At 29.4% G+C, this 20,158-nt stretch overlaps 1 protein-coding gene across 20 annotated transcripts in view; it reads right to left on the bottom strand.

The window, feature by feature from the left end:
• The window catches only part of LOC119604301 (peripheral plasma membrane protein CASK), a 172,931-nt gene that overhangs the window by 85,977 nt on the left and 66,796 nt on the right, over positions 1–20,158 (bottom strand). Inside the window, exons 1-3 of one of the 20 annotated variants that reach the window (XM_037956851.1) lie at positions 15,512–15,784; positions 14,058–14,428; positions 6,634–8,161 (exon numbers count right to left, since the gene is read on the bottom strand). The exons of 14 other annotated variants lie outside the window; for them this stretch is intronic. In XM_037956851.1, coding sequence (XP_037812779.1) covers positions 6,634–7,026 — 393 coding nt within the window. In that variant the 5' untranslated portion in view covers positions 7,027–8,161; positions 14,058–14,428; positions 15,512–15,784. Of the gene's footprint in view, positions 1–6,633; positions 8,162–14,057; positions 14,429–15,381; positions 15,785–20,158 lie in introns of those variants that run through there. 5 more of the 20 variants (XM_037956850.1, XM_037956853.1, XM_037956854.1 and 2 more) reach the window with 5 other exon arrangements.

Below are 20,158 nucleotides of genomic sequence, written 5' to 3'. Positions count from 1 at the left end.
ATTTATTTTGTTTTTCAATTTAATTGAATTTTTATAAATATTTAAGATGTACACTATCGGACAAAATAAAGTGCAAAAGTACTCATGTATATTCTTTCAGCGAAAAATCGGTTAAATGATTATTGAATATGGAATTTTTTTTTCAAAATCATTTAGTTTATATACAATGCTACAAAAATAACAATAAAACTAAATTATTCTACTTAAAATTTTTCTGCATAACATCTAAAATTAAAATAAATTCACTTTTTTGTCGGACAAAATAAAGTGTAAATTTTATATATCATTATTTAAATTTCTTGTATATCAAAATTTTTTTATCTATTTTGGTTCTGATTTTAATATCTGTATCTATTTAAGCCATTTTGGTAATTTTGTTCTCCATTATTATTCGCAATCGCTTTCCCTTCCCCTTGCTATCCCCATATGATAATTTTCAAAAGAAATACGTTTTTGATCACTATTTCATCGGAATTTTTTGATAAATTGTGGTCCAAAATTAATCTATTGGATTTAGGGCGGTGCTCTGAGCAACTTATTTCAATTTTCAGTGATTTTTCCTACAGTAATGTTATTTTTTAACTTTATCAAGTGCTTAAGCTTATTATCTTGCCGAAATATAAAGTTGCCCAAGTCCATTTCGAAGGCACTGATCTTAAGATTTCACTGCAATATGCTCATATAGTGTTCATTGGAGCTTTTTGAATAAATTTCACCTAGGTTCCCCACACCTAACGTTAAAAATTGGACACTTACGAAGAGTCAACTGACCCATACCTTCAATCTTTCACCAACATATTTAAAAGCTTAAAATTTTTTTTCGATTTTAGTATTTAATTTCATATTTTTTAGATCAAATTTACGTAGTTGGTCAGATGAGTCCCAATTTCTACCGAAAATTTTGAAATGTCGACAATGAGTGTGAATTAAGCCCTTCAATATACAAAATTTAAAAAACAATACCCCAGGTTTCAAATATTATGGTGGAGGGCTATCGGTATTGTTACATTATTCAACTTTAAGAGCGAGAATCTTAGTGAAAATGGAGTAACTAATAACAAATGAGCAATTCACGAGCTTATTTAATAAAAATTTGGAAATAAATGCCGTAAAAATGGGTTTGGGAGACTTAATGCCTCAACCGATTCATGACTTCAAACACACGACTAAGGTTAAAAACATTATTGTAAAAAAAAAACACTGAAAAATTTGAATGACCTGCTCAGAGCATCGCCCTAAATCTAATAGATTAATATTTGACCACAATTGATCACAAAATTCCGCTGAAATAGCGAACAAAAACGGATTTCTTTTGAAAATAATAGTATGGGAGAAAGCAAGGGAAAGTGAAAGCGAATAATAATGGTAAAATAATTACAAAAATGACTTGAGTAGATCCAGATATTCAAATCAGAACCAAAATAGATAAAAAATTTTGATATACATAAAATTAAAATAATGATATATAAAATTTACACTTTATTTTGTCCGACAAAAAAGTGAATTTACTTTAATTTTAAATGTTATACAGAAAAATTTTAGGTGGAATAAATTTGTTTTATAGTTATTTTTGTAGCATTGTATATAAACTAAATGAATTTAAAAAAAAGTTCCATATTCAATAATCATTTAACAGATTTTTCGATAAAATAATGTAGCATGAGCACTTTTGCACTTTATTTTGTCCGATAGTGTATTTTCTTTCTTTTTTACAACATGTCTTTTTACATCAAAAAATACAATTGGCTGTTCACAAGCAGATATCGGACCACTTGTGAATTTGCCTCTTTCAGATAATTTGTTTTTCGTCAATAAATTTCATAAATAAATCGGAACCAAGGAAATAATCAAGATAAATGCTTTATTATAAAAACAAATCATAACTGGTGTAGGGTATAATATGATCGGCTACACCCGACTTATGAATGAATAAAACATTTTGTTTATTCACTTACTAAGTCTTTCGTATTTAATTCTTAAATATTTTTAAGAAGCATGCAAAAGCACATACGTTTTTCTTTATGTTTATGCTGAAATAAATGAAATTTGTGAATTGTTTAATAACATTTATTACTTTTCAATAATTGCGATTAGTATGGAATGCCATTAATGTGTCACCAAAAAAATTCTCGCTTTTTTCATACCCCAATTATGAAATTTCTTTTGGGATTTGACAATATGTACATACATATCATCAGTTACACCTTGAAAGCTTCAGCAGCAGAAAAAATACTTTCTGCTGTATACATCAGCAGAAATAGCAGGAACTTTATTGACAGCCATGATAAGCACATTGTTACGATTCACTGCAACTAAAAAGATTTTATTGTGCCATGTTTTAGGTACATCAACTGAATTTACGATTCTTATCAATTTCGAGGTAAACACATACATACGTATTATTTATGTTCGTTCACAATCATAATAGTATTGTGTTATCTTTTTCAAGGGAAATTAATACATTTTGCAAATTCTGACGGCAGATGATTTTTTAAAAATATGGAGATAATTTTCAAAATGTTTTTTTACTGAATACATATATGTATATTTTCTAGACAATGCTTATCAAGACTGACAAAGTCAAAATAAAAAATGTTGTAAAACCAAAATCTTTTTACCACTTTTGCAATTTCTAAAGATTTTCAATAAGTCAAACATAGAAACAATAAATTAGCTTCTAAGAATATGTCAAAAATGTCTTTTAAAATTGTTATCCTTTAATATCTATTTAGGTTTTCAATATTATTTTTTCAAAAAGTTTTTGAAAGACATTTTTACATTGACACATGATCCTTACAGAAGAAAATAATAATAACACTAAATATTTCATGTTCGCTTGACATCAAATTTACCATTGTTTGATCAGAAGAAGTATTTTAAAATATTTTTTGAAAAATTTACTTTTTAAAACTTTGAAAAACTAAAAACGCAGTTTTTCTCCATTAAATTTATAGTTTCAGACGTATATCACCTGGTTCGTGTCTAATTTTGAGTGTCAGACGGTGTTATTAATTGCTTTCAATCTATACATCGCCACCTAAAACGCAAACGGCCCTATCTAACATCTTTAAAATGTTACAGGAGAAACAAAAAACTATTCAAATTAAAAATTCTATCAACGCGATTTATTTGTAGTAAATAAACAAATTGTTTAATAATGAAACCTTTCATTTGTTATGATAGTTGACAATGGCGTAGATAACATAACAGTCTAGTCTATAGTCTAGACTATAGTCTAGTCTATAGTCTAGTCTATAGTCTAGTCTATAGTCTAGTCTATAGTCTAGTCTATAGTCTAGTCTATAGTCTAGTCTATAGTCTAGTCTAGTCTATAGTCTAGTCTATAGTCTAGTCTATAGTCTAGTCTATAGTCTAGTCTATAGTCCTAGTCTATAGTCTAGTCTATAGTCTAGGTCTTATCAGTCTATAGTCTAGTCATAGTCTAGTCTATAGTCTAGTCTATAGTCTAGTCTATAGTCTAGTCTATAGTCTAGTCTATAGTCTAGTCTATAGTCTAGTCTATAGTCTAGTCTATAGTCTAGTCTATAGTCTAGTCTATAGTCTAGTCTATAGTCTAGTCTATAGTCTAGTCTATAGTCTAGTCTATAGTCTAGTCTATAGTCTAGTCTATAGTCTAGTCTATAGTCTAGTCTATAGTCTAGTCTATAGTCTAGTCTATAGTCTAGGTCTATAGTCTAGTCTATAGTCTAGTCTATAGTCTAGTCTATAGTCTAGTCTATAGTCTAGTCTATAGTCTAGTCTATAGTCTAGTCTATAGTCTAGTCTATAGTCTAGTCTATAGTCTAGTCTATAGTCTAGTCTATAGTCTAGTCTATAGTCTAGTCTATAGTCTAGTCTATAGTCTAGTCTATAGTCTATAGTCTAGTCTATAGTCTAGTCTATAGTCTAGTCTATAGTCTAGTCTATAGTTCTAGTCTAGTATCCTAGTCTATAGTCTAGTCTATTAGTTGCTAGTCTAGTATCGTCTAGTCTATAGTCTAGTCTCTAGTCTAGTCTATAGTCTAGTCTATAGTCTAGTCTATAGTCTTAGTACTATAAGTCTAGGTCTATAGTCATAGTGTAGTCTATAGTCTAGTCTATAAGTCTCGTCTATAGTCTAGTCTATAGTCTAGTCTATAGTCTAGTCTATAGTCTGGTCTATAGTTAGTCTATAGTCTAGCTATAGTCTAGTAATGTCTAGTCTATAGTCTCGTCTATAGAGTCTAATAGTATAGTCTATAGTATAGTCTATAGTATAGTCTATAGTATAGTCAATAGTAAAGTCTATAGTCTAGTCTATAGTCTAGTCTATAGTCTAGTCTAAAGTCTAGTCTATAGTCTAGTCTATAGGTAGCCTATAGTCTAGTCTATAGTCTAGTCTATAGTCTAGTCTATAGTGTAGTCTATAGTCTAGTCTATAGTATAGTCTATAGTATAGTCTATAGTATAGTGTATAGTCAATCTATAGTCTAACAAGAAGTTAGTTAACAAATTCTATAGTCTAGTCTATAGTCTAGTCAAGTATAGTCAATAGTCTAGTCTACAGTATAGTCTATAGTATAGTCAATAGTATAGTCTATAGTCTAGTCTATAGTCTAGTCTATAGTCTAGTCTATAGTCTAGTCTATAGTATAGTCTATAGTCAATCTATAGTCTAACAAGAAGTTAGTTAACAAATTCTATAGTATAGTCAATAGTCTAATCTATAATATAGTCTATAGTATAGTCGACTAGTCTATAGTCTAGTCTATAGTATAGTCTATAGTCAATCTATAGTCTAACAAGAAGTTAGTTAACAAATTCTATAGTATAGTCAATAGTCTAATCTATAATATAGTCTATAGTATAGTCGATAGTATAGTCAATAGTATAGTCAATATTCTAGTCTAGAGTATAGTCTATAGTCAATCTATAGTCTAACAAAAAGTTAGTTATGTGCTTCAAACAATATTATTTTTAGATGCAGAAAATTAAGAAAACAAAAAACAATGGCAACGATGCATGTTTTTTTTAATGTAATATATTAAAAAAACATATTATGTATGTACATGTTAGGGTGATCGATTATTCGACATTTTCCAAAACCCGGTTGACATTTAAAAAAAACCGGTTGACATTTTTCAACTTCAGAAAAAACCGGTTAACCGGTTTTTCATTATAAATAACAAAATCTATTTAAATTTGACAAAAATAACGTTTATGTTTAAATTTGATTAATAAAACATAGCCCGAACTGATTTTTAACAGTTTAAAAGATTATAACTTTAGATCTAGTTGTCTAATTTACATTATTACTTTAATGTAAAAAAATGGATAAAAGTTGGACACTTCCGTTAAACATAATTAACTATGTAATTCTAGCTTATTCTAAAATCCCTGTTTAGACAATTTTCATAGGCATTCCAAAACTTCCATAATATTTTAGCCGCAAATTAATTATTGTAATTGGAATATAATCTTAAGATTAATAAAATTTTATTAAACAGTTATTTCAATAAATTTTACAAATAGAATTTGTTAATTAATTAGGAAAATCAAAAAAGTTTAATAAAAGGTGTGTTAGAAAAATATACTCTAGTTCCTGGACTCTAATATTTTTAAAATTTGGACGGGCTTTATTATTATTTACTTCAAAATTTAATTTAAGTAATCTTTAAATACAAAGCAAAAATGTATTCGAAACCGGGTTTTAAAAAGTAAAAAAACCGGGTTATTCGATATTCGAAAAATCAACATTTAGAAAAAACACACTCTGGTAAAGCAGAAAAACACTTTAAAACCGGTTGAAAAACCGAATCGATCACCCTAGTACATATGAGTGGGATATTTTAAATAACATTTTTATTTGTTCTTGGATATTTACGCCTCGTTGAAACGATAATTACCTTTAGAATCACAGAAAAAACTGAAAAACGATTTCAATTACCAAAACCTCGTTTTCAATTATTTTATTTTTTGAAGTTCAGCCTATAACAAAAATTGTATATTCAATTACTACTTATAATTGATTTCGTACACAAAATTTGTATTTTTTTCTATTTTTGTTGTTGTTAAATACGTATTTAATTATACATTTTTATGAATCAAATACAAAATGAATTGAACCATTTTAAAAATTTTGATTAATCGTTTAATTGAAAATTTTTTAAAATTAATTTTTTCTGTGATATACACAAGTACTAAAAATTATATTTCCAGAGGCATTTCTTTTGTATTTTTATTATTCCTTATTCTTAAATTAGTTTTTGTTTGCTTAATTCTTAACAAAGTGTTGGTATAATATGTGTTCGAAAAATTGTTATAGGTAATGATAATCTTACGTGTCTTTGGCACAATGTGCCTTGTGTAATTGTAGAATACATTCCAATAAAATGTTGTATGTAACCTTACCTGTAAAAGAAGAACAAAGGAGAAAATAAAATATGGTGTTGGAAACTTACACTCGAGAAATGTAAAAAAAAAAGAGTTTAGGCAATATTTAAATGGATAGTTGATTATGGCAAGATTCTTCTAATTCAACTTAATTATGAATCATTCACTTAATCAATAAATCAATCAATAGTAATTTATTTAACTTGATTTCAAATATATTTACAATAACACTACGATACCGCAGAACGATAATAGAATTACCTGATGTCCTGAGCAAATCGAACCGTTTGGGGCTCTTATCCGAAAAGGACTATGAACTGGACATGATGTTCTTGGACCCCAGCGTGATGATGAAGGTCCTTGTATAGACATGGTACTTATGCTATTTGAACTACATGGATTGAAAATTGGAGGCGGAGGCACAGGAGCCGCAGGAAGGCCCAAACTTAGAGTATTTAGACCGCTCATACTGCGGCAATGGCCACCACCCGATGTACTCGGTGGCAAAATGTCATCCAGAGATCGGCCCGCAATTGCAATACCGCTTAATGAGATGTGGGAACCTAGTATATTTCCATTGTGACCGTGGCCGGCGCCACCGGACATCATCGACTGTGGTAGTGGCGGAGGCACAGCATTTCCATGTGGACACATCGATCCCGTCGTAGGAGGAATCGCTGAGCAACCCCCCACTCCGCCACTGCAACCTGCACCAACACCAGCGGCTTCCGTAGACCATTGCACACAACCACCACCACCGCCGCTGCGAATTCCTGACACCGAAGTCGCCGCTGCTCCACGAAGGTTATTTGATTGATGTGAATCGCAATAGTGATCCACTGCAAAACTGTCCTGGCTACCAGAGCATTGCAATCTGTGCGGTGGCGGTGGAGAAGACTGACGTGAATAAATGTTTGTTTATTTGTGGTCACGCGTTTGCCCTCAACGCAAACGTTTTAATACGAGATCTTCCACAAATCCTTAACAGTGATATTGTGATATGTCCACGCACGATTATCCCGTACGACTACTCCTCCCTTCGCTCCGAACACGTCATAAATTCAATCGCACTTATTTTCGTATGCGAATGATTTAAAGTCTTCAACATTTGCATCATTTGTCAATAGACTCCCTTCAACACAGCCCTTTATAGCAATATTGGATTTAATCACAGTTAAAGTACTTTACTTTTCCTTCATCTATTCCCAATCAATAGCTTTTATTGTATATAGTATGTTTCAGTTCCAATTCGTTTCGATTTGGGTAAAATGTAATGCATTTTATTTTTGTTTAACAATGATGTACTAGTTTTTAAACATTAACAACAAACTAGCTCAACAAGTCTTAACAATTGTTACAGAATTAATCAATAATTTTGTTTTTTCTCTACTACAAATACAATTTACTAAAATATCACTGTACAAGTAGGCTTTGTTTAGCATTATAATATTATAATTACATTAAATTTTATTTCATTTCATATTATTTTATTTTATTAATTAGTGTTTTTCGATTTAAATTTCGTTTATGGCTTCATTAATGTTGTGTTGGTTGGATTAAAATTAAAGGTTTATTCTAAGTTTGTTATTTTAGTTACGATCTTCATTTAATTTAGAAAGGAGTTTAAGTATGTGTTTTATTATTTTTTTAGTTTTGTTTTATTATATATTATTTTATATTTTAATCACAATAGTTTAAATTTAATTGGAGTTTTTAGTTTAATTATTTTTGGTTAGAATATAAGAATGTATTTTAAAGAAGTTTAGCATGCGATTTTGGATTATTAACTCTGCAATTAAAACGTGAAAAGCAAAACCATCAATTAGTTAATTTCTAGGCAACATTTTAACTACGTAAACAATAGTAACTAATAAAAAAAAAACATTATGAACATAATGTATTATCCAGAGTTGCTCGCGACCAACATGAATAAAATATATTTTTCGAACATAAAATATTACTTAAGCAGTTTTGTTGCATTTTGTTTAATGATTCTATCCAAACGACCAGAACATTAAAAATTTAATTAAACTTATTTCCTGTTTTATGGGCATGACATAAATTTTAACAATTAATAATTACAACACCTGAGAAAATAATGTTGGTTATCCATTTCTGTAAACCGACAGCTGTACGTATGTATTAGGGTGATCGACGCGATTTTTCAACCGGTTTTTTCTGCTTTACCAGTGTCGGTTTTTTCTAAAAGTTGATTTTTCGAATATCGAATGACCCGGTTTTTTCACTTTTTAAAAACCGGTTTCGAATCCTTTCATTTGCTTTGTATTCAAAGATTATTTAAATGAAATTTTGAAGTAAATAATAATACAGCCCATCTAAATTTTAAAAATATTCGAGTTGAGGAACTAGGGTATAATTTTCTAAAGCACCTTTGGTTAAACTTTTTTGATTTTCCTAATTAATTAAAAAAAATTATTTGTAAAATTGATAACTGTTTGATAAAATTTTATCAATCTTAAGATTATATTCCAATTACAATAATTAATTTACGGCTGAAATATTATGGAAGTGTTGGTTGGAATGCCTATGAAAATTTCCTAACAGAAGTGTCCCACTTTTTTCATAATTTTTTATATTAAAGAAATAATCAGACGACTAGATCTAAAGTTATAATCTGTTAAACTGTTAAAAATCATTTCGGGCCATGTTTTATTAATAAAATTTAAACATAAACATTATTTTTTTCAAATTATAATATATTTTTTTATTAATAATGAAAAACCGGTTAACCGTTTTTTTCTGAACTATTCGAAATCCGGTTTTTGGAAAATGTCGAATAATCGATCACCCTAGTATGTATACATTATCCAAATATACCCCACATCCTACACCACTCGGTGTTGACATATCTATATATATAAATGAATGTGTGTTTATTTGTTTGTTTGTGGGGTTGTTTGAAGTCTATAGACTGCTAAACGGCTGGACCGATTTTCTTGAAATTTTCACAGTGTCTTTCTGTATGTCTGGAAGGAACTATAGGATACCTTTTATTTCAAAATGTCAAGTGGGCGAGGTGCTACGCCCACATACAAAATCAGTATTAAAAGTCGCATATCTCAGAAACTGCAACAGCTGGAGTCCTCAAATTTTGTATGGACAACTTTGACATCCAGAACTTTTATATCAATCTAAACATTTTAGAGAAAAAACGGACTTTCATTAAGGGGAATGGAACACCCATATTAATAAAATAGAAAAAATCGTATGTCTGGGAAACTATTATAGCAAAAATCCTCAAATAAGTACTTGCAACTTCTCTTACAAAGTAGTTGTTAAGTAATTTGTTTTGTTTGTTAATAATAATAATAAGAGTTTTCAATTTTATGAATTTTGTTGAGTTGAAAAATAAAAAAATTATGAAATAAAAAAGATTTTTAATATTTTAGGCCCTTTTTTGTAGATGTACATGGACATTTTTGGTCATTTCTCGGAGACTAGTATGAATCCCAATCTAAACCAATGTGGCCAATAATATAAAAAATTAAAGATAGATTTTTTTCTTTTATATGAATATGAATTTTGTTTTTAGAAAGAAATGTGTGAACAAATTTTTAAATAAAAATTTTATATAATTTCACAAAATGGTTGTTTTGGAGAATTTTACGAAAAAATAAAATTTTAATTATCTTTAACACGTAAAAATTTGGCAATTTTTACGAAATTTTAAAGCACTTTTAAAGCTAATTTTCGAAATTTCAATGAAAGGATGTCATTTCTCATGATTGTGGACCTTCTTTTACGTGTTTACAAAATTTGGTCCAAATGGGTGACTATGGGAAAAATCTTTTAAATTTAAAATGGAATTCCTCACAAATAACACGGTGTGACAAAATTACAAAAAATCAATACACTAATCGCGAAACCTAGTGAAGTTGGTAGGTCTAGTAGAGTAGATTACAGTACCATTTTTAGAATCTTCAATATACCCTAAAAATCGGAAGATATTGGAAAAAAAAACGCTTTTTGTTGACTAGACAGACCAAAAATATTATATCTCAAAATTTTCTTAACCGATTTAATATTTTGCAACTGTTTTGAAAAGAGTTTCCTTTGTCCTTTTTAAAAAGTATGGACACTTTTATATTTTTTACGGAAATGTGTAAAATATTTAGATATGAATACAAATTTTTATATATTTTTTTAATTTTTTTTACAATTCAAGATCATTTTTGACCCACACTTTATTTGAAAACATATTTTTTAAATATTTTTTAATTTTAGCCCATATTTCTATGAATAAAATAAGATATGAAAAGTTGAAATCAGATAAAAACTGACAGAAATAGAATTTTTTTCGTAAAATCAAAAACTTACCAAATCTCTCATTTCTAAAGTAAATTATCAATTTGAATAATAAAGCTTATATTTGTGTTGCATATCTTAAGTTGATATGTATTTTACTTCAGGAAAGGGAGATTTGGTAAATTTTTGTTTTTACGAAAAAAAATTATATTTCTGTCAGTTTTTATCTGATTTCAACGCTTCATTAAAAAATATGTTTTCTAATAAAGTGTGGGTCAAAAATGAATTGTAAAAAAATTAAAAAAATATGTATATACAAATTTGTATTCAGATCTAAATATTTTACACATTTACGTAAAAAATATAAAAGTGTCCATACTTTTTAAAAAGGACAAAACAGTTGAAAAATATTAAATCGGTTAAGAAAATTTTGAGATATATTTTTTTTTTTGGTCTGTCTAGTCAACAAAAAGCGTTTTTTCCAATATCTTTAGGGTATATTGAAGATTCTAAAAATGGTAAAATGATCTACTCATCTAGGTCTATAAAAAGCATTATATCGCGTAACGAGTGTTTTTTAGTGTCACACAGTGTAATTTATTATTCAATTACGAACAAATTTAAATTTGACTCAAAGACTCACAATTACACTATAATATTCTCCTACCAAAACACTTAATCGCCTATCAAAGAAAAGGATTAGAAATATACAACAAGAACAGATATTTAACAAAAACGATAAATTTAAATTACAGATACACATGTTAAAAAGCAAACAAAAAAATCTTAAAATAAAAGAAATTTAAATTATTTACTATAGTTCTTCAAGTAGTAACATAAAACATATATAAATATGTCCATAGATCCTAAGATATACGATGTATGTATATCGTCACCTAAAATGCAAAACAACGTATCTTCAATAAGCTCAATACAAATTTTTAATTTAAAATGACAAATAACTTAAACAATAATTTTAAAAAAATTGTTCTAAAAAGCATTTATCATTCTGTTATAGATACGTGAAAAAACAATTTAAGTTAAAAAACATTCAATTTCTCAGGGATTTTTGATGATATGTCATATAGTCACCTGAAACGCAAACGGCCCTAACTAACTGAAAATTCAAACTCGATTTTATTGTTGATTTTAATATATTGCATCAAAACAAAATTGGACTCTTCGAACCATAATTTGCGATTATCAACAAAAAACAAAAGGGTGTATATAGGCATTTAAGACATTTAAATATTAAAGGTAAAAATTCCAATTTATCCATTTTTCTATACGCCATTGTCAACTACCATAACAAATGATAGGTTTCACTATTAAACAATTTGTTTATTGAATAACAAGAAATCGCGTTGATAGAAACATACTTTTCAATTTAAATAGTTTTTGATTTTAGATAGGGCCGTTTGCGTTTTAGGTGACGATATGTACATTATTACTGTTTTAACTTTTGTACAATTTTGAAAAACTTGAAATCAGCCCCATCCAGTCCACATAGAGTATAAAAAAGTACGTCGAAAACGTATATCAGTTTTTCCCGAGCGTTAAAAAATGCTTTAAAGTTTTTGATATTTACTCTAAACCATGATACAACCATAGGAAGGTAGAATCAGTAGGGAGAGTTGTCAATTCTCTGCCTTGTTAAGTCAAACAAAAAAGAACTATAAAGAGAAAAACTTAAAAATCTTCAAATGAAAACCACGAAAAATACCATGAAATGATTCTTGAACGGCACACGCAAACAGCATTCCACACTTCTGTATCCTGTTTTTGATTTTTATTGGTTGTACAATCTTTTTGATTCAAATTATTCAATTTTATTTTCTTAACAAAAAATTTTCAATAATTTTTATTTGATGTTTTTCTTTATATTTTTTAATTTTCTTTTTTGTGACAATTCAAGGCATGTAAAATTGAGAACGTACTTTTCTACTGATTCTACCTTATTATTGTTTTATTATGCTCTAAACAAAGTTTTAAATTTATTCATACAAAATCGGAAATTTTTTATATAAACAAATGCCATCGTTTGACCCACGACAGTCAAAAGGAGAAAGAGCAAGAATAGAGAATAGAAATTTTAAATTTATTCATACAAAATCGGAAATTTTTTATATAAACAAATGCCATCGTTTGACCCACGACAGTCAAAAAGATAAAGAGCAAGAATAGAGGCTGCGGTTTATCTCTCTTCCAAAGTTAGTTCCCAAACATGTACATTATACTTTTGAAAATTCATGTAAATTTAATTGGAAATGGTTTTAGAAAATCAAGTTGCCGCGAAAGGTTTTTGCACCAAAATGAAACAATAAAAAAATGTTCGTTATTAGAATACTAGTGGCTACCACGTAGTGATAAAGATTTAATACCCTGCAAAAATTATTGGAGTACACGATCCATTTAGGTAATCCCAAAACTATTTTATTGCAAACGATATTGGAGTACTCTATGTAACGTAGGCATGGATCATGTTTATTTTATTTTTATTTTTTTTTATTTGAAAACTACATGGTCCATAGCATGCATTACATAGGACGGATCACGTACTCCCAGAATTTGGGCATGGAAGTAGTTTTGAAATTACTGTAATGTAATACTAGGATGGATTACGTGATCCTCACCGAGGACATCACAATTTTAAATGAAGTATGTTTTTCCATATATTTGGATTAGTTTTGAACCAGTCCTTGGCTTTTGAGGAGTACTCTGCGTGTGCGTAGTAGTCTCAATTTTTGCAGGATAACTATTGGAAATGTTTATATGTTGTATGTGTTTATGTAAGTATACATACATATGTATGTATGTACCTACTACTATTGATACTACAACCTCGTTTTCATTATCCTGCCGAGAAAAATAAAAATACAAAAGTATTTTTTACATACATGTTTTTAAATAGGCACACACATTTTCGCACACTCATACACCTTGAACGGTGTTAGAACTTAAATTAGTAAACAGCGTCTTAAAGAAGAAGAATGTTGCTACATACATACATACTACATACATATGTATAGCTTTTTGATACTTTTATTGAAAAGAGAGTAATGATGTAAACTATTCTATTTGGAGCAAGGGATGTTGGCTGTGAGGGTAAAAATATATATTAAAACAATTATGAATAAAAAATGACAATGAACAAACAAGTATGTACTCGTATTTCAAGATGGAATCTACGAATATAATCATAGGACTATTCAGCACTGAGAGTTCGTTTGGCAGCATTGAGCTCCACTCGAATTCCATTTATTGACACAGTTGGAAATGCAACAAAAAGATAGTTATGTATTGGGAGGAATTTTAAGTTTAACAGAAGAGAGAATTTGGGACGCAACTCTGGATACACATTTTAAAAATCTTTTGAAAAAAAATTTAAAAAATAAAAAAGTAAAGCTAGTCATACTTACAGCAGAAGTAAAATTTAAAGTTAGAACAAAAAATTGTAACACGTTCAGTATCTAATAAGAATAATTTCAATGTTGATAATGGCGATAGAGCAGCCTCCGCTGTTCTCAATATTTTTTTTTTTTTTAGTTTTCTTCTGCTGTGATGAAAGATGCTGTCGTTCGTTTCTTGTATTGTTGTTTTCTTTTCGGTAAATTCAAAGCTGTTGTGGAAAATCAATACTTGTATAAGCAATTATTTGCCGTAATGTTGATTTAAGTTTTCTGTTGCTCAAATATCAGCAATTCTTTTAACTACAATTCATATTTATAAACCGCAATAATTACAGAAAAAATAATATTATTTTCGCATGATGTTTCTCTATTCCCTATAACTTTACCAATATAAAATTTTAACATATTTATGTACATTGTATATGTGCAGGTACTTTCATATGTATCTAATTGGTCTTATAAATTAACTGAATTTTATTTTTAAATGTGTATTTCATCTTTTCACTTCGTTTTCATATTTTCCTATTTAATGTTGTCGTTGTCTACTAATGATGAATAGCTCATCCTAAAATACACAGAGATGTCTTAAATAATTTTTTATCGTTAAAATAACAAACAAACGAAGAAGAATTTTTGCAATTTTTGAAATATTCCTAAAATCGATGGTATTAGTTTTGATGTTTGCAATGGCACACCATAAATTTATGTTTTGTTTTTAACTTATTGAAGTAAATTAACTATATCCAATAAATATAACAAATGGAAGCCAAGGGAATAACCTTAGTAGAAAGGAATTTTTCAATTTTCATCAACTGTTTTTATTGGACACACACACATACTCAAACTCATATGCACCATCAAACTCGATAAATTTTTTTATTTCCATACATTAAAATCCAACAGTAAAAGCACGTTTAATAATCTTTATGTATACGTACATATATACATACATATGTATGTATATAGAATGCTATGTACAAATTAAACGAAAGAATATCCTTTTTACAAAATTATTTTTACATCCAGAACTGTGATTGTTGCTTTGCTTCACTATATGAGTGTGAATGAATGTATGTATAATGCTTATAGATGTTTGCGTGTTTCTATAAAGTTGTGATGCTCTATGAAGTAGCGAGCAACTCCTACATACACACGTAAAATAGGAATTATATACATATATTATAATAAACGAACCGAATACTTGTACGAAGTTAGTACAGAAATTACGGAGTTCAAATATAAGAACACGACCGCAACATGCAAATTTTTACTTCAAAAATACATACATAAAAAGGACCCTCACATATACTTTGTTAAATACATATGTACATACATAAAGGCGTTAAGATAAACTTTAATTTTTAAAAGATATTTAATTTCAATAATTATCTTATAATTTTGGTAACATCCACTTGAATTATACCCAATTCTATTATGTCTAAACAATTTACATTCACACATACACATGTAGAGTATAGAGAGAGTAATTGATGGACACACACTCAAACAGTTTCATTATTGATTTATTTAGAATTATTAATTTATAACGGTTACTAAATTAGTTTCTATTATATTATTATTATTATTATTATTATTTTTTTTTTTTATAAACTTTATTTTTTTCAAAAAGCAGAGAAAAATTGTATATAGTGATGTACCGTGCACAGTTGGAAAATTTTCTTTATTTGTATTATGTTTTTTTAGTTGTACCCTTACCAGCCAAGGGCTCGCGTTATACTGCCATAGTTTAATTGTACAAGGTGAGCCAATATAGATTCATTCCTTTACATCGCAGACGGAAAATTTCGTAACATTTCCAATATGCTCTCTTATCTCTTGCTGAATGCAGATAAAGCAAACATAATTTATCTGCATTTCATTGATATGTTTCTTAATAACGTCGCCTATGTCAAATAAGGACAACCATATTTCTATACAAATCCTGAATAATGAGTGGGTGGTGGATGCTGTAATATCTCGTATGCTGATTCTGCACAAACCACTCGTGAGGTTTCGTTTCGTAATCTCAAATATTTTTATCGAGCATGCGTTGTATATACGTTTTAATGAAATGTCACTTCTACAGATGCTGTTGTCTTTACTACTAGATTTGACGGCTCTTTCATTATAGAGCTAGGATAACAAAAATGACACTACTATTGGCTCACTCGGAAATAACTTTCATTCGTTCAAGATAACAAAAATGAATTTGTTGTAAAATATCAACATACATATATACGTACATAGGTCGACAATATATTAGTTAGAAGTAAAAGATTTGTCGCATATAAAACTTATTTATGTCATGGTTACATTAATTAAATTTCAATAAATTTTGAAATTAGCAAGAATAAATAATGAAGGCATGAATTTAGTTGAATATGTCGTCCCAACCACGATCGATTGCGCTTATTTTTAAAATATTATGTAATATTCACTCCTATCGCATCAAAATATCACTTAAAACATTATAAGTGCAAAAAAAATTAAATTTTGCTATTTGAACTATGTGGGATTTAATTAAATAAGGGAAAATTAAGTGCAAAATATTGAAAAAATTTTATTCTTGAGTCAAAAAATATTTTTTTTTTATTATGGGATGCGAGTGGGATATCTATATACTTCTTCAACGAAATTGCATAAGCTTTCTTTTAAGCAAAAAAGGGCCCATATTGAAAAAAAATTATTTAAAAAATAAAAAAAAACTCGGAAAGAATGAAGAAATAGTTATCTGAACTCCTTTGAACAATTTTTTCTAGGGCCAATAGGTGAAAAGTTACACTCATTTCAATAAAACCCTGTATGACCAAAATGTCTAAATTTTACCCCCTCAAAGTCCGACAGTTCTTGACCGATAGAGGTGAAAATTTGTGTCCGGCCTAATATCCAATAGTACTAACCTTGGTGCAAATTTCATCAAAATCGATTTTTGAGTTGGGTCGCTTGACATGAAATTCTCCATATGTTTAAACAAAAGTTATTTGATATATCAACGAAAGCACCCAAAAAATGATTTTAAGTCAATGAGTGTACCATAAGGTAAGATATGATTAGAAATATACTGATAGCATTTAATAAATTTTTGATATACATATATCCTTAAAGTATTTTACCAGCAGGAGTATATTGTTTTTAATGAAATTCGAATGTTAACGGTTTTAAGTTGGATCTAAAATTAAATTCTAGATCCAACTTTAATTATAGATCCAACTTAAAACCGTTAACATTCGAATTTCATTAAAAATTAATTTCTAAAATTAAATTCTTTGTAAGCATTTCTCGGGGGAGTTTTCCCGTTTTCCTATCGAGCGCGTCCCCGGATGACGGATAAGGGGGTGGTGATGGACCATATGTCCTCCCCCAGTTTTAGTTTCACTCAAGCTGAGGGAGGTCAGATTGTCCACCACCTGGGAATATTATATTCCCCGAAAAAAAAAACAAACATGGAAAACAAAAAGATAATAGTTACGGTGCTGGGCCTAAATAACCCAGTACCGGCGGCAAGTGTTGATCTACACGCGAGTCGTCGTCATACTGCAATCGTGAGCAAAATACTACTATGGAGGTCGGTATCTTGGCCTCCGTGGCGGACAACGCGTCAAGTGTACAGCATGCCATTGGCAAAAACATAGGAGTAAAAGAGAAGCATGTACTCGGAGAGAGCTCTAAGCTACCTCAGCCTTTAAATATTCGTGAGGGTTCCGACTCTGAATCTTAAGATGATAATAACAACACCATTACATGGTGAAAGAGGTAAAGGTATTTTCAGACTACAATACTGAGTATTAACACACTTCAAATTAAAAATATTATGAAAATAATTCGCATTTTCAAAAAATCAATCCGAAAAATACATTTTATGTTTACACTATAATATTTGTAATATTTTTTATCCAATTTTCAAATTATTTATGCACTTTTCGTTCTTATTTTTAATGTATTTTACAATTTTTGTTTGTTTTTTATTGTATTTATAAAATACATCCCGAATACGTTTGAAAATAAAAAGTTTTTGAATTGTTTTAAAAAATTTATGAATACCGACCGTATGCCAAAAAAATCAGTAATATTTTTGAAAATCAAATTACAAATTATATTTAGACTAGTAAATTGTATTATGATACAAACATTTTTGACAAGTATTAATACTCAGTATTGTAGTCTAAAAATACCTTAAGTGATAGAATAGCTAAATAACCTATTACTAAGAAAAAACTATCTGGAGCACAGAGGAGGAAATTGATAGAGATGCTTCAGGATATCATAGTCATATCCCACGACACTCCTAAGGAAAAATCGGACTGTCTCACAAGATCTGAGGCAAAGAGGATCAGGTCTTCCGAGGAGTTGACAACTGATAATCGGATGCAACCGTACTGAAGCAAGGCAGTGGCAACATATACAGTACTTTTCGCGTATAGTCATAACCCTTAATTGCACACAAATTGAGGATTTATCGCGTATAGTTATTATAAACAAAATGTGCTTATAAAGAAAATCTATGTATTCATATTTTGTGAATATAAAACAATTAAAAATTCATGTTTATTAAAGAAATAAATATTATTTATTACTAGTTAATTTACGATACACCTTTGTTGTTGTAGTAGTGGTTTGCGACTTTGAAAACTATATTTTTAGAAATATAGTTTTCAAAGCCGCCCTCTGCGAGAGCGGTGATCTATAACCGGGGAGATCCGGAACCTTGGGAAGACTCTTCGCAAACTATTTAACCGGGCATGGCGTAAAAAGACCGCAGTATACTGGGATGAGTATCGTAATAAATTTGGCGAATATAAGAAAATCGTTCGAAAAGCTAAACAAGACTCCTGGAAACTTCTCTGTGAACATGTAAATGACGTATCGATGTATACTGGACACATTGGAAGGTTATACACAATCATCGAACGTGCCTGATCGCATACCAGACACAGAATATGTCGGAAACTTTGAAACGCTGATCCCAGATAGAATGTCTTAGTCAAGCGGAACATTAGAGCAAATACCAGTAGGAATCCGTTGTTACAAGGATGGCTCTAAATTTGGGGATAAAGTGGGGCTGGGGTTCTGCATTGAAGACCCAGAAACAGAAATATACCACCGTTTACCAAATCATAACACAAGCTTCCAGGCAGAAGTCCGAGCAATAACGGAATGCGTAAATTGGATTAGAATAAATATGGCGCCCACAGCGCTTAATATATTTACCGACAGCCAGAAGGCAATTAGGGCGATATCAGGTGATAGAATTAAATCTAAGACTGTATTGGATTATAAGAAAGCTTTAACTGAATACTCTCCCAGAGGTAAGGTTTACATCATATGGGTACCAGCCCACTCGGGAGTAGTCGGTATCGAAAGGGTGAATGTAATAGCTTTAAAGGGAAGGGAGCTCGAGGCAGTTAACATGACAAACGCAAAACCATTCGACGCAACAAAAGCTGAACCACTGAAAAATATTCCATTCAGTTTTTTTTTTCATGATAAGGAGCGCACAACAGGCCCGTTAGTGTCCTAGGTGTATTTCTTCAGATTTGATGTAGTATACATCCTCCTATCAACCTAACCTAACCATGTAAACATTTTTTTGCCATTTTTAAATCCAATTCCAATAAACAAATTTAAACAATGAATATTAAATAAATATGGTAAGGAACTATATACACACAGAAAAAAATAATTTAAAAAAATTTTCAATAAAACGAGTAATCATGAATTTGTAAGCTCAAATACGTTTTAAACAACAACAAAATTCAAAAAATTAAATTTTTTATGTATGAAATCGAGTCTGTTTTTCTTGGTCAGTTTTAATCGGTTTTTCCAACATTGGTGAACTCGGTTTTTTGAAATTGCCTATTTTCGAATATCGAACAATCTGTGTTTTTATTATATATTTTATATATTTATATCCTTTTTTGTATATTACATACAATAATAAAAATTTTAAAACATTTTTTATAATATTAACATATGTATATTAGGGTGGCCCCGTTTGTATGGAGGAAAAATAAGGTGTCAATGTTCCCAGCTAAAATGAAAGTATAATTGATTTTAAGATACCGTTTCTCAAAATTTTTGTCCTGGCGTCAATATTTAGTGAGCGGGATCAA

This window comes from Lucilia sericata, unplaced genomic scaffold (genome assembly GCF_015586225.1).
Source record: "Lucilia sericata isolate MDLA Ls3-8-SP2 unplaced genomic scaffold, ASM1558622v1 Contig000381F_arrow, whole genome shotgun sequence".
Taxonomy (NCBI): Eukaryota; Metazoa; Arthropoda; class Insecta; order Diptera; family Calliphoridae; genus Lucilia; species Lucilia sericata.
Note: the sequence above shows the minus strand (reverse complement) of the source record. Positions and strands in the feature narration are given on the sequence as shown.